This window comes from Ischnura elegans, chromosome 1 (genome assembly GCF_921293095.1).
Source record: "Ischnura elegans chromosome 1, ioIscEleg1.1, whole genome shotgun sequence".
Classification (NCBI taxonomy): Eukaryota; Metazoa; Arthropoda; class Insecta; order Odonata; family Coenagrionidae; genus Ischnura; species Ischnura elegans.
The window spans coordinates 51,109,413-51,135,055 of NC_060246.1; the positions used below are offsets into that span (position 1 = coordinate 51,109,413).

The window sequence follows — 25,643 nt, forward strand, 5'->3', positions numbered from 1 at the left end:
AACTAGACAACTATACACCTGTCGCTAGCCTCCCACGGAGTCAGCCAACCGGCCACAGTCGCATAAGGTTAATTGAAGAACAATGATACCTCCCAGTGACTGACCATCATTCAAGCAGAATTGTTCCCCATATTCCAAAAATTCAACCAATAAATTCTTCTTGATAGCTAAAGAGGATTTTTATTAGTAGAGATGATGCTTAGTGAAATTCACTTACAGTGTGAGCTGCAGTTGATAAAGGTGTTCGTTGTACAGGTGTTCTTTTCTGCACTCTGTTATCCCAGAGAACAATCTGGCCAGAGTAGGTACCACCAAGAATAAGATTAGGATGAAACCTTAAGAAAGACAATACAGATAGCTTTTGACATAGGGATAAAAAAAGATCCAATAAAATATCAAAAAAGCAAAAACAGAAGCAGTTTTTGAGACATTGAACAAAATATAATTATCACAATAACACTAAAAACTCTGAAGGAGCTATCTTTCATTATTAATATGAGAATCATTTGAATCAACCTGTTCACTCACAGTCAGGAGGATTTCCCTCTGACAATTAAAAATTAAAAAATTAGCTTTCAATGGCAATATTATTTGTTCTGAGTGGCAAATGCAAGAGACCAACATTTATCACATGAAAACTGCAGCATGTAAGGAAACTAACAGTAAAAATATGACACTAGTCCACTATAATGGCACCTAGCCACAAAAAAAATGTTTTAAGAGAAATCTCTTTGAGCACTGGTGAATAGTTTGATAAATGATATTCGTATTAGACAACCTTTTCAAGAATTATTATTCACAGTTATTCACAGAAATGCAACTCAAACATGCACAGTTGTATCCAGAAACATACCTTGCAAATGTTGCTGAAAGGACGGGACTTTGACAATGGAAAATATACTCTGGAGTGGTTTTTTTAAATTTTGTATTCCAAACGAGGCACACACCATCTGGATCATGCGGCGAGTCCTCATTATTATGGTAGCTGGCAACTAAGAGTTCCGGAAATTGAGGAGACCAATCCATTGATGTGACACATCTGTTGCGGGACCATCTCTCATCGTGGAACCATCTACTCAGAGACAAGCGCAAGCCACTCTTCTCATCCCTGTGATAAATTCAAAAATTGATTGAATACTTACAAAACCTGACAGAACAGACTTGGTGAATAGACGAGATATTCATGGTGAAGCAAAAACCCAGAACTGTTCCACAAACTTTTATATGCTGTCGACTAGTTTTGATGGCTATAGCCTCATTATCAAGACAAACAGCTGCATTTGTCTTGATAATGGCGCTATAGCCATCAAAACTAGTCAACAGGAAATAAAAGTTTGTGGAACAGTACTGGGTTTTTGCTTCACCATGAATAATAGTACCTTACTTTGGTCGCCAAAGTGCAAAAATGTTCTTTACAAACGAGTCTTTTAGATTTGGCTCCAAACTTTGGTACTTATTAGGGTGGGTGGAAAAAAGGTTTTTTTTTCCGCGGTCAATTTGCCCTGTGCGGGAAAGTTGCGAAATGATATCAGGATCTCGCACTCAAAAATTTTTTCAAACCAGATGATATTAACCACTGCCATCCGAGCTCTAAAGTTTAATATTTTGCAAAAAATCAGGCTGATTTAAAAATCAAACGGTTATGAAGACTAACTTTATGCAAATATGGGATAATGAATAATATTAACCCTTTCGCTGCTGTTCCATCTCCGAAAACCTTCTCATCACATGCAGCGAAAAGGTTAAAATGAGTTTTGTGGGGCCATGGAACAGATACTTCAAGGATGGGCGTGGGCAGTACACCCTTCGAAGGGTTATTAATCTGGGACCCTTTCCTCAACGAGCTCACCCTCACTGGCCCCTCTCTTCGACCCTTTGAGTGGGGGGCCTCCCTCCCCAAAAGTGATCGCTCTGACTGCATTTTGAAAATCTATCAATCAATCTGATCATCAAAAAACGATTGTTTGCATCACACTCCCGCCAATCAGGCAATCGGATACGTCTTTGAACTGTGTTTCTGCGATGAAAAATAAAGATTTTGTTAACTTTGCTAAAAATGGCCATTTTCCGGTGGTCCGCAGCCACATGAGTATAGACCACCCGCACAACACAATGCTTACCGTACAAGCGCATGTAAGAGGTGCACCTTTTTTCCCAGAAATTGCAGCCGAAAATGGAGGTGCGCCTCTTACACAAACTTCTTATCTTCCCCCCTCCCCTTCACCGGTCGCAAGTCCAAGGGGAACTGAGTGGCCTTGGTTTTCAGCGTGAGTCAGTCATCTGTAATCCTAGGTCAAAAACAAGCGGCAGGGAGGGGAGTTTCTCCCTTAGTGACATATTTTTAAAATGCTCCTGTTTGATTTTCTTGTAAACATCGCCTCCCCCCCCCCCCCCCCCCCCCCCCCCTGGCACGCCGGTACCCCAGAGGTGAATATGGAAAAGATCACGCGGGGTTTTTCCCTCTGCTTTATACTGCAAATAGTAATCGCTTATCAAACATAGGGATACGCGTGGTTTTGAAGGACGTACCTGGTTAATAGTCAACATCTGTCTTGCCGAGCAATTTCCATTACACTGAGGACCTGATTTTTCAAAAATTTTTCAGACGCTAATACGAGGATTTTTGCAACAGAAAATGATATTGGTGTCAAAACCTGCGGTTTAAAAAATTCGAACGAGAGTGTTCATTGTTGGACTAAATGGTGGATAAAAGAAATCGGAAATTCTTATAAGTGAATAGCGTTGAGGAGAGGCGGAGGGGAAGGAGCGCGTTCCCTCCCCTCCGTATTTCAAGCTACGATGCTATGAGCGAAGGAGCAAGGGAAGAACACGTCCCATCTTGCATGTGACGTCGTTGCCTTCAAAGAGAATGGGTGAATGCGCAGCAATATGTGATATACGCAGTTTGCATTACCTGAAGTTTCCAGTCCGTCTCGTCTTGTTTGAATGCGCTTATGCTACGCTTGTTTCTTCTGCAATTGTGCTGTTTGGACTCTGTTGAATATTAGTAGCCTTGCTTTAACTCTAAATCTTTGTGTCAATCAATTAGAGCTTAAAAAACTTAAATGCTGTCAGATATACGTCGCATTAGGTGTCATTCTTTTTGGAACCTCGTGCATGCCGTACAATTGCTGAAAGATACCGAGATATCTTCGAGCTCAGTAGGTGACTCACCTAGCATTCGGCCTCCAGAAACCGGGGGAATTGAACCTGGTAGACCGAAAAAGGTCAGTTGGTGAGATGGGGTAGGGATGAAACACGTTTCCATTGTTCCCCTGTAACTTGATATTTTTCCTATTTTCCTGTGGGGTCTCGGAAAGGAAAAAAAATGGCAGAGGCATTGGCTGATGGAGGGCCGAGTATGGTTCCGTTAAATCTACGACGTGGTTATTATCCTACGGCGCTGAGATTGCCCCGATTGTGGTCAATTCTCTTGGGAAGGTTTATACTATGTGCCTGTCGTGTTTTGCCTTAAAATTGTCCACGGCCGCAATTCTACTGAAATACCCCTGCGAGAGCTTTTAAACAAAATTGTTCGTGAGTAGGACTAGCATCGTTGAGCAACGGCATGTGCAAAAAGAGGATCGGAACCCTTACTACTCCCTCTTATGCCGCTGTTACCGCCGCAGTTATCAAAATTTCCTCTTTCAATTCGTATTGAAAGAAGAAATTTCGATAACTGTCGAAATTCCAGGCATACGTCTGCAGCACCGCACGATAGGATAAAAAAATGCCGCAACATTTCTTTTCTTTATAGCTTCGATGCTCAAAATAGGGGTGCGCCTCTTACACGTGAGCGCCTCTTACACACGCTTATACGGTATTTTGCCTACGTAGAGCTACATTTCAAAAATTCCATTTTGGGGGCAAAATTGAAAAAAAATAATAATCATTTCGGTTGAATTTCATTTTTGATAAATATTCATTGCATGCATGAAATTTATAAAATTAATGTATCAAAGAATTTCTAAAAATTGCATTATTTACAAATGTGCGACGTAGCTACAGTTTTCTAATATGAAGATACATAGTAAATTTTCCTAGAACTTTGATAAACTTCGTTGGTTGTGTTAAAATACTCGAGGAAGACTGAGTTTGTGATATTCCTTTGAAAGTGCCAAGTTTAGAACAGGAATAGGTCTCTCAACAAAATTTTAATACCCCTTCAAATATTAACTAAAACATTGTAAACTATAGTAAAATTGTCATTAATACCTCTTTAACACACTTATTTCACTGGTGAAGTTGAGTACAGGATTGTGTCAAATCTTATAAACATTGTGTTAATATTAGAATTCATTTTCTTCATTCATTCACATTCGTCAGCAATTTCTCATCCAAACCAATCTTCGTTCTACGTCTTGGGGGACGGTATGAAAATATTTATTTGGAGCATTTCTAGTCGTATTTCTGCACTTACGCACAATACAGTACTTGAAGCTACGGTTCGACATATCGAGGAATAACTACGACACGAAAAATACAGCATAATAACCACAATATCTCCACTGTAAACTTCAATAATGTGCACGATCAAGTTGGTAAAGAACAACACTATTGCATGAGCTGACGTCATTCAAGATGGCGGCGGTGCAAATTACGTTTTTCTTTGATGGCTTGTAAGAGGTATTTTAATTGCTCATAATAAAAAAATAGATGACTTTACAGCCATATTCTTACAACTTTTAGCTTAGTAATCACATCTACTTTTCAGAAACATCTTTACCTAAATAGGTGTTCAGAGACCTATTCCTTGAGGACTAGGAAAGAGACAGGAAAATGATTACTGGGGCCATCAATGTCCAGGAAACTAAAAAAAGGAAGAGGAGGCTGTGCAGGTTAGAAGAAAGAAAAAGAACACCCAAATGCTCCACCCTATCTTATCATTACACTTCTGTTTGGGAAGACTCAGGTGATGAAATGATAGGGAACGAAGAGTTATGTGATGCAATAGATGGAGAGGATTTCATGGAAAAAAGGTTAGTGTAAATAATTTGAAATTGTCAAGATTTGCCTCAGCCTGTGAATGATTCTGCATATCAAATCGTGCTGCTGCAGCCTTTGCATCTGTGCTCCTAGTAGATATCAGGTTGGTTACTCAAGGAGACGATATACTTGTTGTTGACAAAACCAAAGTTAGAAGGGATAGGGAAAAATTGCGCACGTCTCTTCTGATGTTGCACTGCAAGCACTTTACTTTGATGGGAGGAAAGACTACTTTTATTCACAGTCAATCAAAGCGAAAAATGACAGTGGAGGAGCATGTAACTCATTCAATAGCCTGGTTCCCGTTTCTTAGGGCATTTCACCCAATATGTCAGCAAAGCTATTGGCCTCAAAAGATTCTGTCATGAATTTTCTTGCAGAAGAATTGATCAATATCGATGAACTACAAGCAATTGGGTGCAATAGAGCTGCGGTTAACACTGGAAGGCAAGCCAAAGAAATCAGGAGAATGGATATGGCCCTAAGAAGACCTTTGCATTGGATTGTTTGCCCGTTTCATTGCAATGACCTTTCGCTGAGTCACTTGCTGAATATGCTTGATGGCCCAACTTTTGGCCCTAAAGATTACTCAGGCTCGAATGGCCAATCTATGAGCAAATGCGGCAATCTACCAGTTGCAAAATTCAAAAAATTAGTTCCACTATTCCTGTCATCAATACAGATGAATTAAGGAGTGACCAAAAATACCTATGTGATACGGCATGGGCTGTTTCAAGCGAAGAATGCCCACAGAATATTTCATAGAGAAGTGCGAGAAAAATGAATCATTCTAGATGGATCACTGCAGCAAATTGAATTCCTTGATTGAATTTTTCAACTGAGGCACGGTCAAAAGAACTGATGACCCTGGCAAAACTGTTATCGAAGTTTACGCTCCAAAGTGGTTTTCAAAAAAATTGAGACCACATTGCTCAGAGGGCCCGAAAAATATTATAAACATGATACTTCTAATGAAAAATGTGGATAGTGACATCAAATTACGCCTCTGATCTATAATTCAGGGAAACGCTTTTTTGCTCACCCAGAGAATATTCAGCTAGGATGTTAGCTGATGAATGCAGACAAATTCATGCAATAGCCATCACAGATATTGAAATTGAGCGAAACTCAGCGGGAGGAATTGAGGAAATTCGAAATTCCAAAGCTAAACATCAATGCACAAGATTATATCGGCTTGGTTGACTGGGAAGCAATTGACGTAACTCAACCACCAATAGAAGCTGGAATGACAAACAAGGACTTGGAAGACCTTGTTACGGAAAGAGCTGCGTTAGCAGTACCTACTTTTCCCTGACACACACAAGCAGTTGAACAGATGCTACAAATGATCATGTTGGCATCAAAATCCAAGTGCAGTACAGAACGCAGGCATGGATGGGCTTTATCAGGCATCGAAGACAGAGAAATTCAGCCAAATTTCGAAAATAAAGCACAATATAAGGTTTTGTCAGAGTAATTGATGTGCTTACACAAACGTGTCCTTTGGAAGGATGGTTGGGGGGAACCAGGGAGAACTTGATGGTAGCCAGCCCCTCGTGGTAAGTTCTGGGTAGTTTCTTCATGAAATTACCAGAGACCTACTTCGTGAATTGCTTGCTGGTCAGGTTCTGCTCTTTCTCAGCCTTGGCTAAATTTCATGGTGAAAATTGCTCCACAGATACGCTATTCATTATGATTGATGTAAAATTTAAAAAGTTACCTAATTATTACTTTTTGTGGGATTATTTACTATATTATGATGACTTATTTCCTAAAAAATGAACTTCAATCAAAATAAATATTATTTTATCTTCAATTTAGCCCCCAATATTGAACATTCAAAACGATGCAATGTTTTTGATGAAGGTTGGATAATAATTTTCAGGAATCAGCTAAAAATATGGGTAGTAAAAATAAGTAATGAGAGGATGACAATTATTTTAATGAAATATTTTAAGGAAATTATAATATAAATCAACTTAAAAGCATTCCCACACGGAATATAATTATGGACATTAGTGATTCCATTTTTACGCATATCTCAGAGGTCTCAATGAAATTTTAAAATTTTTTCTGTAAAAGTGACATGTAGGTGACTATAGTATTTCTAATATAATAAGAAAAGGTGTAAGTAGGTACTCGAAAAATCGTCATTGCATCAATAAAGATGAGTGAAATAAAGGGACAGCAGAAGTTCACTAATCCCGAATTCTAAACTACCGAATATCTAGTAAAATGGAGGTTTTCTGGAATTTTGCCAACTTAACGTTTTCTGTTGCCTCGGCGAAACGAGGGATTTATGAGCCTTTAAAAAGCCTCCTGTGTGCACATTTTGGATTTTGAGGTCATCCTTAATTTTTACATTGTCTTAATCGGGACCCAAAAAATATAAACACTGAATGCAGAAAAACATTGAATCCAAAGATGTTAAATCCGAATCAGACTGTATTTATTACAGGCATTTGTAGTGATCCAGAAATGGAAGATTTCCATTTCCAAAACATGCATAAACATGTTGTTGTGTGACATATCAGAATAGCCAGCTATGACAAACTATGCCTCAGAATTTGCACAGTTTTCACTTTCAGGAATGCCTAACCTTCCTTTTCCCCTTCCTCTTCGAGGAAAACATCCTGGTCCCACTTCCCTATTTAATGGCACGGTGGAGATGCTATTGGCACTCACACACTCACTTACTTGACGCAGTTACTCAGTCACCAGTAGACTCACCAGTGGTCAGTCGCAATATAGCCGTCAGTTGGAGTCGAAGTGCAGGCTGTATGGCCCGTGCGACCTAAGCGCCCCACTACCCACCCATGCCATCACCAGCAGCTCCTCTCCTTCCCGAGACTTTGGTGTTATATTAACTTTTGGCTATTCTGGACCCACAAATTCATTATTACTTCATGCCTTTTGCTTGAATTGATTTGGAAACTGGGATTTTAAGTGGGCAATAAACTTTGGGTAATACCGCCGCACCATTACACATTGTGTGAGCCATAGATTTTGTCAAATAAACTTGAAATTTCATTTTTGTAAACTATAAACATGAATACACTCTTTTATATTATTCATTATTCCATTTTTGCATAAAATTAGTCTTCACAACGGTTTGATTTTAAAATTATCCTCATTTTTCTCAAAAATTTTAACTTTAGAGCTCGGGCAGCAACGGTTAATATAATCTGATTTGAAAATTTTTTTTATTCATTTTGCAACTTCCCTGCATAGGGTAAATTTGATCAGGAAAATAAACCTTATTTCGGCCCACCCTAAGGCACACGCCTTCCATAACTGAGTCATTACTACAGGTGATTCTAGCGAGAATTTTTTTATTTTATAAAATAGTATGCATAAGCTACAACAAATATATCCAATCAACTACCATGTCATTACCATGTAAATTCATTAAGTTTATGGCTTCAACTCTAAATTCTGGTTCTCAAAGTACAGTAGAACCTCAGTTATACGACCTTCAATTATACGATGACCTCACTTATACACCAATTTTTTTTGGTCAGATGAATAACCCCATATGAACCCATGTATTTCCAACGTCAGTTATGAAACTTTTCAGTTATGTGAAGACCTCGGTTACGAAACGTATTTTTCCAGGCCAATGAGATAAAATACCTCACTTATACAACTTGTCAGAGAACTGCTTTAGGAGAAGATTGCGGTACGCAAGCCAATTTTATTCAAAGGAGTGGGAGTAGTATGTGCTCATTACATAGATATGTCAATAAAGAATAATAAGTTTTGATAATGAGCAATGCTGTTTATTAGATATTAATATTAGATGATCGTCAATCCGGAATTATCAACTTCGGAACATCTTTCTCAAACAGAAGATTTTCTAGAATTTTTCCAAGGTTATGTTTTCTGTCGCCCCAGCGAAATAATGCCTAAATGAGCTGTTAAAAATCCTCGCATACCAAAATTTTGGCTTCAAAGGTCATCCAAAAAAGATTATGGTATTTGCAGTATGGACGTAAGACGAGAGGAAGTAAAGAGTGAATAAGGAGAAGCCCAGAAGTTTGTATGGTATAAACTTCTTCATTTCTACCACCCAAGTTCAAGAACAAACTATGGTTTAAAATCTATAGTTTTGAGCCAATCTAATATGAGAGATAAGTTGAGAAAAAAATAATTTCAACAAGTAAGATAATTTTTCATAAAGTAGACACATACCCCCCATCTTCTCCATTAGATGCTCCAGTGTAATCCGTGTATATATCTACTTGCTCAGCCAGTGCTCTCTCCATTAAGCGCCCAGTTCGATCTAGAAAGCGCTGAAAATCTTCTGAGAGAATAATAGTTTGCTTCTCTTCCTCACTGAGCTCCCTCACTAAATACATCAAGTAAAGAGAACAATTATCAGTGGGAAACAATCAAAATGAGAGGAGAAGAGAAATGCATAGAAATGGAAGCATGCTTCATGTTAACCTAGACCCTGCAAGGTTAATTAGTTGAAAAAACTTCATATTTTTTAGACAGGTACATCTCATTCAACTTACAGCAAAAAAAAAATTATTTAAGAAATAATTAACTCTCAATTGTATGTGCTAATTAATTAATTTTTAAATAATCAATAGGAGCAATCGATAAACAAGGATAATATGTAAGCACTTGGAAAAAGTCACTGAATAGGCATTCAAGATGTTGAGTGGAAAACACCAGGCAAAATGTTACTATCATCAAACAAACGAATAAATGGCATTAATTACGCTCAGACTTCTACTTCTTTTTTGGTATTTGATTAACTTTCAAATTATGATTTCATTCCACCATAAACATACAGATTTTTAAAACTGCTAAGCAGGAGTAAATATTAAGCAAAGATAACCAGCTAACTGGGTAATCACAGAAGCTAGGTATGCAATTGAGAGTTAACAAATAAATGCCAATTACACCAGCATTTGAACATTTGCCTGCCGAGATCCATCCAACTGAAAATCAACAGATATTTCAGTCAGCTCTGGAATGCAATAAAAACAACACTGAAATATAAAATACTGTTATATCTCAAAAATAGACTCAGAGAGCATTGACAAAGAAGTATTCCTTGCCTTGTCCATCTTGAAAATGTATTTATCTCCTGCCTAAAACCAATTTTTAATAATTGTATCTGGAAACAAGCAGGACCATAAAATTACAAACCTGTCTTTGGAGCTTGTTTCGCAGCTGCAGCCTCCTCTTCTACAGCTGTGAGGGCTGGTTGAACTTCCTTCACTTGGGGCAGACCATGGGGCAGAATGCCAGGAGGCAGCTTGCTCTGGTACATTCCACGGCCTCCACCATCAATGTGCGCGCCAAGAGAGCCACCCTCCTCGTCCTCCGCTTGCGATCCACCAGGCACGTCATCAAAAGTGATAACTGTGGTGAATAACGCTGCTGGCCCCACTCCCAGGGAATGGGAGACAAAGCCTCCCTTGGGATACAAGGGAGCCAATGCCAAACCCATCTCCCGAAAACTGATGTAGTTCTACAAATTTACATACTAACACCCAAACACATTGCAGTGGTGCCTAAAAGAAGCAAGGGGTGTGTACCTACCATACTGGCTTTTATTGATATTTTTTTACCCATAGGTATGATGAGATAGCTATACTCAAATACACAAATAAACCCACCTAACTTAAAAAATTATATCATTCAGAATATCTGGCACATAATTGACAGACACTAAATAGCTGCCTCAAAAAATATGTATGTCTTCATTTATAACTCCAAGAACTTAAAAAAATTCGCTTGGCAGGCTTGGTGGCAGCAGGTTGAATTCCTCACTTACAATTTTTAAGATTTCAATTTTGAATTCTACCTAAGTGCATTTATCTCTGAACTCCCAATGCTAAAAAGCTTGTCATGAGGAAGTAATTTTTTATGAACAATGTCATTTTAAGTGTTACTCTTATTATTAAAAGAAACACTGTATATACTTCACAATTCCAGATTTTTAGAAGCCTCATCTACATTTCCTACAGCCATGATACAAGAAAAGTAACTTGACAAATCAGCTAAAAAGAATAATAAATGTGCCCCAACCTCATTGTCACTCATAAATAGAAATTTTAACATTGAAATTATTAGATTACCTTGGCCATGAATATTATCATTGATAGGGATACAGCAATCTTTTATTTCTCCTTTTCCTACTCCTTATACCCTTTTTTAATATGTATGGCCAGTACTTGGGAGTCTTCTTCCCCTCTGATGAATCTAACTCCATCCCTCAGCATATCAACTATGTATTATTTAATTCCAATTTTTTTCGGATATTAGGAAGAAAAACTAAATATGCTAAATACTGTTAGGAAATGTAGATTGAAAAACCCATCATCATAATTATTCAAAAACTCACGAAATGAGCATGAAATTGGATCTTAAGGGAAACAATACACCCATAAGAAAAGAAAACTTCCAAACAATACCACCCTCTCCAATAGTCAAATATCCAATTAATATTTTCAAACATTCATATATTTCTAATCAATTACAACCCATTCACAGGAAAACATACACAAAAAAGCAACCTTATGAAATTCAGAAAATAATGATCAGCCCACGAAGAATTCCATTTGGTTAAGCAAAAACGATCCTCTTAAAATACATTGCACCATAAGATAATGTCATGAAAACTATTGAACAATTACACCATTAACAAGTTTAAATAATATAATTTTTATAAACTAGGAGAGAAAAGCTTTATTCTATGCTATAAGACATGAAGGTACTTGGACGCATGTCATGTGAAGCAAAAAAAAAGCAGCAATAGTGTAATGCACGTATGCTACACGCATGAATATACATAACAATGCTAAGTACACCTCTGCAGTTATATGGATAGGGTGCTATCCAGTATTGCATTGTGATAGCAAATGACACAAAACATAATAGAATACTGGACTTTATGAAGCATTCCATTAATAAAGAAGTTGTACAAAACATTATTTATATGTACCTATTTGAGCATAAAAATAGTTCTCTAATTCATTTTTATAGCAGCTAATGGATCAAGTTTTGCCTCATATGGGTATACTGATAATAATACAAATATATTAAAAAATAAAGACAATATATTTTTTGAAAGATATCATTCACCCCTATTCATTGAATCTGTCAGCTACCATAAGCCTCTAATTAAAGGGTAACACCAAAAAGTAATTCCATCCAAAGTATCAATTTATACAGGGTTTGAAAAACAGCAAATATACTCTAAATCTTACACACTCAGTAGTGGTTAATGGATTATTATTCTTTTAATTTCGTAATACTGTAGCCAAAAACATAACAAAATCAACTTAAGTCTCTAAAATTTAACTTTTTCAAATATTAAAAAGCAAGAGCTTAAGAGTTTTAAAAGATATGATTAACAACTGAAGTGAAAATAAAATTGGCCCCAACAATTGCTACAGTTAAAAAAGTGCCATTTTATACACAAAAGAAGCCATGATGCAGCTACAAAAAGGAAGTTCTTAAAAATAAGAATAATTCTATTGCGGATAGATGCAATCAAGACTACCACTCATCATGCAACATTGACAACTCCATGCATTAACTCCTCCTTCCCAGCTATAATGTCATGAGTAAAACATATCCTAAAGTATTATAACAAGTAAGCATGAGCATACTAACATATGTGGGGAAATAGCAACAGCAATGAATGGATTTCAATTGAAAAATAAAAATTTTAAGGACTAAACCAAAAAATAAAAAGCACAAATTTAGCTAGCTCAGGTTTCACGAGTAAACCACTAAAATACCATGCTAACGCAGCTTCCATGAGTTTCTCTTTTTTTTGAAAAAAACAATAACAACAATCATAAAGGATATAAAAAATAAACTTCTTCAAACAATTTTATAATTACAAGGCTAATTCATCAATAACTTACAACATTATAAATAAACTTTTATTAACTGGCATGAATAAAATTCAGCTAATGGTGAATATCACCCACCATTAGCCATTCATAATGACAAGCACCAACAAAAGTAAAGTCCCATGCATAAATTAACCTTCAATCACCTTTTACTCCCAACTGATACAAGATACTTAATAATGTTTAGAACGCCCAAACATTAAAAATTTACAGATGCATTCTGAAAGAAATTTTACTCTTTCCTAGGGTGTATCATGCAAGACCTCACATAAACTTGGCACAGGACAAACCCAGAAGCAATTAAAATTACCCAATAGACAGCTTGGTTAATATTTTAAAGCAGAGTTGGAAATGTAAACAAAAATAAACTGCTTTATGCATCACCCTCAGGTTGGTGGAGAGAATGAACAATAGATAAATAAAAGCATGTCTTTAACATAGGCCTAGGAGCATGCGAGCCACTTCATACTATCATCTTTTTATTATTAAGGCTTCCTCAACTACAATATGTGAAAAAACATGAGACAAAATGTAATTTTTACTGTCTAAGCCTTTGGTCACACATGCATTTTTCGGCACATTCATAACCACTATTTTGCATCAAATAAATATGAATGTCCATCAAACAACATCGCCACATTCGTAGTGAGTATTTAATAAAAAATATTATATTAACCACAATGCACTCATATCTAGAATAAAAAAACAAACTGAATAAAAATTAAGAGTAAATTTCATGGCAAAATTGAAGTCTAAAATAATTATTAAAAACAGAAAAATCATAACCAAGTAGTGTTGTCCTACCTATCACCCATCTTCAATGGGATCCAAAAAGTTAGGATAAAGAAACAGGGAGGTGGATATTCCCAGATTTATCGCCCTCTTAAAATAAATGGCTAATAAAAAAATGCAAGTGTGGCCGTAAGCTTCAATTGATGAAATGACAAGTATGTCATCACAAGCAACACCCGTAACAATTACAGAATAAAGAGTGGCTCTGGCTGCCCAGACCTATAATTGATTTAAAGCATCATTGAATGAAAGAGAATTTTCATCCTTCTTATAAGATTAGAATTGAGAGCAGTGCTTAATCCGACAACCTCAGAGTAAAACATAATAGAGTTATTAAAAAAAACCTGAATAATCCACATAGAATTGAAAATGGGCTGTATTATAAGACTTACATAGAAATAGGTCTTGGAAATCCGGTTCTCAAGTTCATTGCAGCAAGAAAGAAACACACCGGATGGAAAAATTGCTCTACAATAATTTATTTTGGAAAACCTTGTTTTCCAGCAACAATTCTTCATCAATCAACAAATAAGTTAAACATGGAGAACTTGGTGAAAGAGTAGAGATACTAAGGACTTTTAAATATTTTATATTTTCAGCCACAAACTTACACTAATGAATTAAAAAATAACAATATAACATCCTGTTACTTTCCTCGCAAAATTAGTCCTGATAATTTCAGAACCTATTAAAGAATTAAGCTTAATGTTGGTGAGTTCAATAAAATTTATATAAGAACACATCTTGACATCCATGAATTGAATAATGATGCCATCAATAGATACTAAGTAGCAAATAAGTTAAGAGTGCATTTTTTTGTACACTAAACTTAATAATTAATTTATGTATAGTTTGTTTACATATTAACCTTAGGAATATACCAATGTAAGTATTCTATATTTTCAGTAAGTATTTAACACTATAGCATGCATGTTAACAACCAAGGTATAAAAAAATTAAAATGTTCACTATTGAAAAAAGCTTCATCCAAACCATAACCATCGGACAACTGCTGATTGTTGATATTACTGGTAATAGGATAAAAGAGGAACAAAAAAGGGGCAATGGAAAAGGTAAAGAAGTGTAAACTCATATGGGATAAGGCAGGCAATACATTTAAATTATACATGTGCAAGCATTTCTCAAAGGGAGATTGCTGCACTGCCGACCTACCTGTGAACTCGTCATCCCATTCTAAAGCAGGGTTTAGATTGTACTCGGCTTGATGGGAATGAATGGAAGAGAAAAATGAAATCAGATACACTTTTGATGACTGAATGGAAGTAGGTGAGATTAACTCAGTTTCCCCTTTCTTTCCTTAATTAAGTTGAATTATTTTAATGGAAGCAGAAAATTTTAAAGATTATTTCTCAATCACAAGTTTTAAGAGAATTTCCAAAGAGAGATTTTTAAACCAATGCAGAGACAAAAAATGTTATACTTTCACATTCATCATAAAATAGAAGATCAATCTATGGACACTGAAAACACATTTTCCTATTATTCCAAATTCTATTTCAGTACTGAGCAATAATACTAAATCTATAATCAACACCCATTCTGTACGAATATAATAGTATTTTAATACAATTCATGCAATAGCAAATATGTTACCAACAATATCTCCAAAACTTTGTCTTATTAGCTACAGAAAATCATTCTGTGGAATGATCATAATGCATGCAAGTCAACAATCAAGCAAAATAAAAAATAATACTGCCAAGTTCCTAAGCTATTTAAATTTACTGTAATAACCCAAAAAGACGCCACAGCTAGTCAGACAGGAAGTAACCAAAAAATAATGCCCAACAAGGCTTCCCGACTGATATAAAGCTACCCTCATTCCTGAATATGCTGTGCAATTTATACTCCTTCCATAACTACAATTAAAAATAAAGTAATTCACATAGTCAGAAGGGAAACCAGAAAAAAATCTTAACAGGTTTGTATTCAGACTGCAAATGGTCGGCTTTGGAAGCAGAATCAGCAAAACAATTGAATATAAGCAATTAAGTCCCAAGTCCAAACCAAGTCACATTCTGCTGGTGCATGACATGAATTCACTTCAAGGCTGATTCAGCCATTGACAGGGTGTGAATTCATACCTACCAGTAAATTCCATAAATGAGGCCATAAAGTGTCCCACTAGGGTGATTACTAATGTAAGTATCGAAATGTCATCGGGTTTTTCTGTGGCATTGGTTCCAATGCAATCCAATATCAAGCACAAATAATTTACTTGATTTCACTTGATTTAAAGCATGAGTGTTCGCCTTCTTAGGGTGTGGCTTTTGGTTGGGTGGAATTTCCACTAGTAAGATAGTTTTACAATGTTTAGGTTAAGGGTATATCTTAACCAAAGGGTACATTTTCTTCAGATGAAAGATGATGTTAAGGAAAGATTAAATAGGACTTTGAATTATTAGATTATGGTTGCATCACATGGGTCTTGGGTTTGAGGGGATGACTGCTCCAATTGGAAGATGGGGCTATTATATCATCACACCATTTCTTCATCGTAATACTCGAGGAGGACGTGGGAGTAGATTACATGAAGAAGAAGACAAAGAGGAGCCCATCAGATTGGCGGGGTGTGGATTCCATGCCAGGATGCCATGCCTTCAAAGCCACAAACTCTCCTTAAGTAGTACAATCTTTCAAGTACCTCTACATAAGTAAAGGTAAAACTATTTAAAAAATTGCTATGCTATAATGAAACTTAACCCGTCAGCACTCAGAGGCAACAAAAAACGTTAAGTTGGCAAAATACCGGAAAACCTCCCTTTTACTAGATATTTAGATATTTATTTAGGTAGTTTAGAATTCGGGATTAGCAATCTTCTGCTGTCCTTTTATTTCACTCATCTTTATTGATGCAATGACGATTTTTTGAGTACCTACTTACACCTTTTCTTAATATATTGGAAATGCTAAAGTCACCTACATGTAACTTTTACAGAAAATTTTTTAAAATTTCATCGAGACCACTGAAATATGCATAAAAATGGAATCAATAATATCCATAATAATATTCCACGTGGGAATGCTTTTAATTTGATGTACATTATAATTTTCTTAAAATATTTCATTAACACAATTGTCATCCTCTCATTACTTATTTTTACTACCCATGTTTTTAGCCGATTCCTGAAAAGTATTATTCAACCTTCATTGGGCAGAGAATATTGAATCAATGAATTTTTTGCTTTATAGAGCACCTTTTAGTTACTTAAAATAATATTTTTTATGCATAAAAAGCCATTCCAATCATTACAGATCCTAAAACCTGAAAAAAATGGCAGGTCCTCATTTAGTGTTTTAAATTTAGTCACCCTAAAAACTGTAAGATCAGGATTCTACTGTATTTCCTTGAAAGAATAGTTTTATTTCAGTTACCTATCTTATACTAATATACATCATTTTTCGTGGGTTTAAAGAAAATTTCTTCAATACTTTTACTTCAATTCAGGAGTGATTTTCCTTAAAGACTTCTGCAATTTTTGCTTCTAGGTGGGGGCGTCTGCCCCCCCCCCTCCTAGAAGCAAATAGATGCCAAGAAAAATGCAGTGACTGGTACACTGTTACCTCCACTTTTAATATCTTAAGAAATGCAAATCATGTAGCAGAATAACTCAAATGACATGCCCTAATGAATTTTTACTGATCTAGTCAATAATAGCAATTTGTAGCATTGACATTGCTTATGATTCGAGTTGGAACAGAATCAATTTTTTTAACGTCAATAAAGAAAAGCCTCATTAGTTATATAAGTTGTGTTGACCCCATTACTGCAAAAAGAGAGAAGAAGTTAAAGTGGGGAAGTCCACAAGATGGAGCTAAGAAAAAAAAGAGTGAGGAAGAGATCACTCAGCTATTAAGAAAAGTAAATGTGAAACATACATATTGAGAGCCTGGATACTTTATCTATTGAAGATGATTCAAAGAGTATCGATGAGTAAATAGAAGTACTTGAGGCTGTTTAGAAACTATTACACTTTAAATTTTAATTTGGATTCATGGATTTTAGCCCTAAAACCAGAGGTTGCTTAGTAAATATGTCTCTTGGATTGACTGATGATTGGATGACACAGTAGTGAAAGGATGGAGAGGGTCAGAAAGGAAGAGAGAGGGTTTAAGTAGGCAGACAGTAGTTGAGAGGCTGACAGATGGATAAGGCAAAGAAATGTTAGTTGATCATCAGATAGGCAGATTTCTATTGTGTTCACCTTCATGGCCAGCATATTGTGACTATTTAAAGAAATAAAAATACTATTTCTTGTGCAACAACAATGCTTGCGACCGGCTTCCAAATAAAGGTGAAAATTTTAAATAAGTGCATTAATACGAAAATTGACTTATGTGAATTACTTTGAATGATTCAAACTAGAAGAATTATTGATAAAGGCTTTTAAATATTAAGGGTATTTTCAAGCATTTAGAAAATAAAAGCAAAATACTGCAATATGTATGAGGAAGAAATTGAACAGACACCACACACCCGATATCGATCCTTATTATATCTCACATGTTTTATACATAAAGGTATGCCATTTATAGGCAAAAGCATTTTCAAACTTTTCAGGCAATTACAGATGTGGACATGCTGTCTTGTGAATACCTCACAAGACTTCAAGTTTAAAATGGTACACATGATATGAGGTAAGTATCATATGCTTTACCAAATAGATTATAAAATGCACGAGTTCAATCAAAGAATTAGATATTCCTACATGATGTAATACTGTATGTTCAATTAAAAACATTTACAGTTTAAATTTTAAACACCTGTGCTTCCAGATCTTGTATCTATCATCCACTTGTTTCATTAGTAATACCTAATTAAAATACACCAAAAATTACTAAGGAGAAACTCCCGGAAGGTGCGTGTATTTATATCTCTTCAGCAAGTAAAATTAATTTACATCCCTCACAAAACAATATATATTACAATATCTTCTTCATAGCTGGAAAGGCATTACCAAAAATATTTCTTTATCCAAAAAGTAAAGTGTTAGCAACAATCACTATAGCCAATCAAAATTTTATGGTGCTAATTATTACTATTCACAATACTTTGACAACACAAAATAAACATTGCACTAAGTTAATGAGAAAAATTGAAAATCGTAACTTACCGTAATAACCGAGGGCATGTGCTGAAGGAATAAGTGAAATAAAAAAATGAAATTTCAGCAAAACTTAAACATTTTTTGCATTTGATTAATTTCTATTTTACAATGAAAATATGAAAAGCGTTAATTTATTTACTGAGATTATGGCAATATTAATTATATTCCAAATTCATGAAACAAAAGCTCATTCAATACCATTAATCAAGTTTAAAAGTAAGAAAATTATCATTACAATTACAAGTACATACAGGCAAAAAGTAAACAAAACTCATGAAAGATCACTTGATAAAAAAAATGACTTGCTTCATTACAACATTACAATGGCTTGTCAAAAATTTACTTAAAACAGTATGGTCTTATCTCAGCACAAATTAAATACTTCCCACATGCAAGAATAAAAAACTATTATCTGAATAAAAACTATCAAATGAATACCAAACACTGCATAAACTCATAAAAAAGGTGCACTTTTCCTCCAAAATCGCAGCCAAAAATTGGTGTCTCTCTAATGCACAAACTCCTTAACTGCTTCCCTTACAAGTCCCAAGGACACCTGGATGTCCTTGATGTTCAGAGTCAACTGGGGAGAAGGGATTACTAGCATATTAAAAGGGGAACTCGCTGTCTGTGCTCATGTAAATTATTAGATGCAAGTGGAAGCCTGAGATACTGGAAGAGTTTGATTAAAATTTACAATTTCCCAATTAGATTAAGGAAAAAGTCCCATTGTTCTTTTTTCTATCTTTCTTGCTTGAAAGAGAGGTGCATCTCTTGAAGGAGTATATGCAGTAATTTCTACAGAAGTAATTACCTAAGATAAAAAATAACAAAATTAGTGCTAAAAAAGAAAAAACATGCAGGAAGTTAGTCAGTGAAGAAAATAATGGTTAGGTAGCTAGAAAAAAAATACCTTCACATTGGTTTTGAAGAATGCAATAGCCTAACGGTAATTAGTGCCTTGAAATTAGCCCTGCCTAAATTAACTATTCTTTGTGATACCTTTCTTATATCATATTATAACTCCTAACTAAACTGCTAGTGATTTCAAGTAACATTATATTTGCATGGAGTAGTAAGCCCCTAAAATATGCACTCAAAATAGCCGCTATAATAATTTCTACAATGATGTTGACCAAGTAAAATGAATTAATTAATAAAAAATATTAAAATATGGTCAAGTGATTTTTAGCTCTTTCTCAGCAAAAATGTGCAGGTGCAGGCTATACATATTAGCAAATAAACTAATCAAACAGATGATTGATTACTGCTGCCTCCAATGCACTCACAGATTCGAACCAAGGAAATATTTTTATTATTTCCAATTTGATAATAAATGTGATGCTGGGATTGATCCACCCAATTTGTTGATCCAGTTTACAATGAATGCATTCATTAGTCATAACAACACCAGCTTAAGTCCAGAAGAAAGCAATTTTTATTAATGCAGAATATATGTATGCATTATGATAAGATCATAATTCATTTTCCAATCAGGCTGTAAAGCAAAATCTTCAAGATCATGGTTTCCACAATTCTATAAACAATGCATAAAAAACAACACAAAGTAATAAAAATCAGGAGATTATGAAACACCTAATGAGAACTTCAATAGCCAGTTTAGAACAGAAAAAATTCAACCAATGAACTCTGAACGAATATTCTATCGCATTCCTTTAACATGCACTTAATTATGTTGACTAATGGAATCGCGATAGAAAGCCACTTCATTAGAGCTAAATAATAGGAATATTGAAGCAACTATTAAAAAAAACATATTTGGAAGTCCAAAAAAAGAGATTGAACGAGCAAGTTAATAAACTTTGACTTGTGATTTAGCATTGAAAAGCCTGAGCCAATTCCATCCTGAGCTGAGTCAACTGATGCAATTATTAGAGCTATTTAGCAGGCCACACTCAGAAAAAACAAATTTTAGATACATATTTTGGGCAAGGTTCTAATGTACCATTAGCCTTTGTGTGTATCCTCAAGTACCAAAAATGCAAGAAATACATATTTTAAAAAATTATGTTTCCAATAATATTTTCCTTTAGTCTCAAGATCCTCACCAATAAGTCTTGTAAGAATATAAAGCAGATAAAATGCTCATTAAAAGTGAAAAATAAAATTTTATCATTTGTTTTAAAATGTGACCTCCCCTGCCAAACTTGGATAACCATACAATTTGCCACATTTTATTTTATTATTGCTACTATTTTGATTTGAAAATAATGTTAACCATGGATATTGTACGAATCACTAACTAAAAACTTAACAAATTAATGTTGCTCAATATTTATTAGTCGTCAAATACTATCAATGAAAACTTAGGACCATTGACTGCATTAAAATTTATTTCGACTGATATCCCAGCCACTTAAAATGAATTATATACGTGCCACTCAATTGACAAAAAAGAAAAACACAATGAAATAGCCATCAACCGAAGGTAATAATAGATAGCATTACAAGGCCAAAACACAAAATGATCATAACTTCAAACGATTCAATCATGCAAGTAAATACTAAGCGAAAAAAATAATGCAACCTAATTAAAATCCAAACCCATACCAGAAATACGTCTGCTAACTTCAGCATTTATTTTTGTAAATACATCTTTATTAAAATAGAACAAAAAATTAGCATTTAAATTATCTGTAGCTATTTAAAGTAGATTGACCATAAATATAATCTTAGTACATTGCAAAAGAGGAATTTACGAAGATTCTTTATACCAGAGACAAATTCACAAACAGCTTCAAAAATTAAAGTCACCTCATGTATCAACTAACAAGAAAACTATTATAAATGAAATAGTGAATGGTTTGATAACATTAATTTACAAGTGAAAATTTTTTAGAAAAAGAATATTTTAGAATGAAAATTAAATGTTATCAACAATATAATTAAAACTCAAGGCCGCAACTTTTATCAAAGTACCTAAGAAGAGCTACATTGTTTAGCATTGAGTAAAAATGTATACTTATACAATACCAACCTTTACGTGGTCTCCACCAATCCTCAAAGTAAGCTTGCAAATAAAGGAGGCAAGATTTATAGGATTTGACCATATTTACGTTTACCACTCAAAGTTAAAATGTAACATGATTATGATGAATTTCGCTCCTTTGATAACAACAATTTAGGGATATGTATGCTAAAAGTTTCATAATTTTTTTTATCCAAATGCATTTAAGCAGAACCACAGATAATACAAAGTTAGTCATAACACATTCAGCTGTTCAAATCAAAATGTGAAACCTCCTTCATTTGTAGCATTTACATAAAAAATATTTCATGAAGTATGCTTTATAAAAAAAAATCATATGGGTTAATATAAATCAGACTATCATAAAACGCACAACTCTTTTGCAGAAGACTGCATACATAGCCTAAGAGCATGGCACTAGAGGTGGCATGTTAAGAGAAGTGCAACTTCACCACTACTATTTTGAGAGAATATCTGAGAGTGTCAATTTTGATAAAATTTGGAACTATTATGAATTATCATTAAGTTCTTAAAATAAATGCACCATATAGCTAAGAAGTTACTGGTAGTGCAACGCTCCTACCCAGCACAGACATACCCATCAAGCAGCAACTTCCAAGCTGCCTTGTTAAGTGAAAGAACTAGGTACCTTAAGCACTTCACTTGTGAGTGTGGCAACAGAATAGAGGAAAACATGTGAGGTGAGTGTTCAAGCCATAAAAGCATAGTTAGTCGCTATCGCTACTTCCCAGTTGATGATGCGGTTTTGATGTCAATTCCCTTGCACAGAAAATTTTGCACACTTTCATGATAGCCCACAAATGTTATGATCAACTGTGCTCCAGCAGCTCTTCACCACCCTCTCATTCTCCGCATTTAAATTTTTTCACCTATTTGATTGAAAAATACATCACTGCATGTGGTGAAGTATATAATTAATTGAAAACTCAATTTCTTAGATGGAATGGCAATAAGATGGAAATCATTCAAGCAAATAAAGTGGTGCCACTATTGGACTTGGATATTAAAAAATGAAGGGTCGATAGTAGGCATGAAAAACTAAATCTGACTCTTTCCCGCTGCATAAACTGGATGTGTTTTTTTTAAGGATTTCATCCAGGTGAGTTGGTACATCATAGCAACTCCAAAATTTAAAAAAGAAAATCTCATTATAATGAACACCCACACATTATCCCAGGCAAAAGCATAAAAATCAAGCTGTATAGGTGGCAATGGCACTGACTACTTTCACCTTCCACTAATTATAAAGATGCTATTGATATTAAATAATATATATGATGATATTAAATAAAGAGGTTCTACATAGCATCAAAACCCATCATCAATATTAACTGAAGTTGCATACTGATGACATGATGTTGATGTAAAACAGTATCTGTGTACACTAGGAAGATTTGTAACCTCTTATCTGCTACAACCTATGGTTAAGTTTTTAATTAAACAAACTAATAACCTTACAATTCATTCAGTATCTATAGCAAAACTTCACATACTACGATCATAAGCTCATGGAATCATTGCAACACATAAAAAAAGAAGCAAATACTGGATTGGTATGTGTATTAGAATTGCCATGAGAAAAAAATTGGATTGATAAATAAGTCTCATTTCCAAACCTCAACTAATATTTTTTTCAGCAAACATTTCGCTAATGACACAATTATGAAAAACATTTCACAACACATTTAACCAATTTATTTAATTATTCCCTGATTTCTCTCCCATTCTCTTAAAACATTTGTAGTTAACAAGATGATATTAAAAGCATTTTTTCCCCTTTTGCAGGAATATTTCTCAGGTTTCCAATCATGCATGGATTTTGTTGTACGGTCCCAACATTTTGGAGGCTAAATCTAACATTATCTTCTGAGGTAGAATACGGAACCAATTTGTCTGAATTAATACCATTGAGTGCCATTTAACTGAATCCTGATTAATGGTTCCTCCATTGATGCAGTCATTGCCCCTTGATGATAGCAAACTTAGCCTTCCAAATGTTGGGACTATTTATTCAAATCAATACCTCGTGGGAAACCTGAGGAATATTCCCGAAACTAGCACCTGGAAATTTTTTTTTTCAATTTTGTTATGTTTTTCACTATTTCCAACAGATTTTCTGTATTCTACAATTCAAATTGAAATTGTCATTAATACCTACACAACCTTTTCATTTTCACTATGTATAACATGATTCACACCACATTTTTTTTGCAAAAACAAAAAAAAACTAAACATACATAAACTACACATCATTTTGCAAAATAGTCTCAAGGCATTTTGTTTGAGGGTTATAATCCACCCACTCAGAAATAATTATCAAAATACATATAACTGAGACCCTAACATTTAAGTCAAGTACATAGTTAGTTGGTAATCAACTCGAGTGATTCTAGTAGTACTGGGGGTTTTTAATGAATATCAGGGTTTTAATGCTTTATAATATTTATTACATTACCGTGTGACAAATGGTGCTCACTCTGAACACTTGTAAGGTGTGCACATGTGTATTGTGGCTAAGAAACAAAACTGTTTGAGATGCTCTTTCATTTGACATAAAATTTATAACTGTAAGTATAATGCAATAAATATTATAAAGTTTTAAAACCCTAATACTCATTCATAAACACCTGCTTTTACAATTGTCCAGTTGATTAGTTTCGGTTATAGAGTTGTTGAGGCCATTAAGTTCAGATATCTGCCGACAGAAGGTGCTATCATGAAACTCATGCAGTAATATACATATATACTCGTGTATGTATTTCATAAAGTTTGATAAGTTGTTCTAATGCCTTGGCCTAGGAGTTGCAGCTTTTGTACAAGTAGCAGTCAACCACTATAGTAGTCGACATGGGTGCCGAACACCTTTTTTTCAGTCACAGTGTCCAACTGTCTTCTGCCCCGGCGGCATATTCGGAGTGGAGCACAGCATCTCCTCAATGCTTTCTTGTGAGATACTTATATACCCTTCCATACTTTCTTTGTTAAAATGCCGAGGAAATATGTAAAAATTGTTAGGATTTCTATGGAAAAACGTAACTTTTAGGTTTCAGAAGGAAATGCCAGTTTTTTCTGGTGTTTGATGTCACAAGTAGTATAACTCTTTGGTATCACTTTTAATAAAACTTCTCAACGTTCCCAAACCTAGCAACTTTGGAAAGGAAGTACTTGTCCAGCTGCAAAAGTGTGTTGCGAAAGACATTTTTTAGTTGGCTGCAATACTGTAACATGGAGACGTCAAAACCTGTAGCCTGAGCATGTAGAATAATTAGTTTTTCTGAACAAGAATTTGAAAGGATCAAATATTACATGATACATATACCTATACAATCCTAAATAAAACTGTACAAATATCTTTGCTGAAGGTTCTGCTGAGCAGTTTGGATACATACATTGACGACATATTACTAGAGGTTAATTCATTTCAATTGTGCTCATGGAAATGTTTAAGACACATTAATTTTCATTCATATCCTAATTTTGACTCAATTTCCAACAACGTTCCTTGTTATCTTTTCCTTTTTATATCAAGCTAAGCATTCAAAATAGAAAATTCGCAAGGTGATTGAAAAAAATGAGAATACATTGGAGCAACGCCGTATTGCCTAGTTCAAGAATTACTATACTCGACTCCACTCGATACTCGCGAGTAATTTTCAACTCGACTCGAGGTCAAAAAGTACTACTTGCACATCCCTAGGAATGACCCAAATATTATTCACTACATGGGCTGACTCAACTTAGTTCATTGAAAGGCTTTATTTTATTTATCAAATGATGGAACAGTTCTCAAATTTGAATCAAATAATGGAGACTAATTTTGCAGAATACATTGCAGATATAAATTCA

The 25,643-nt window shown here is 34.8% G+C and overlaps 1 protein-coding gene across 15 annotated transcripts in view; it reads right to left on the reverse strand.

Annotated features, from left to right (window-relative positions):
• LOC124160140 (cytoplasmic dynein 1 intermediate chain) overlaps positions 1 to 25,643 on the reverse strand; it is a 50,902-nt gene that overhangs the window by 13,377 nt on the left and 11,882 nt on the right. For 3 of the 15 annotated variants that reach the window (XM_046535909.1, XM_046535900.1, XM_046535915.1), the window contains exons 6-12: positions 21,786 to 21,818; positions 18,794 to 18,814; positions 14,832 to 14,879; positions 10,147 to 10,362; positions 9,178 to 9,334; positions 854 to 1,108; positions 218 to 335 (exon numbers count right to left, since the gene is read on the reverse strand). In XM_046535909.1, coding sequence (XP_046391865.1) covers positions 218 to 335; positions 854 to 1,108; positions 9,178 to 9,334; positions 10,147 to 10,362; positions 14,832 to 14,879; positions 18,794 to 18,814; positions 21,786 to 21,818 — 848 coding nt within the window. Of the gene's footprint in view, positions 1 to 217; positions 336 to 853; positions 1,109 to 9,177; positions 9,335 to 10,146; positions 10,363 to 14,050; positions 14,078 to 14,831; positions 14,880 to 18,793; positions 18,815 to 21,785; positions 21,819 to 25,643 lie in introns of all 15 variants that reach the window. The other 12 variants (XM_046535979.1, XM_046535962.1, XM_046535904.1 and 9 more) reach the window with 11 other exon arrangements.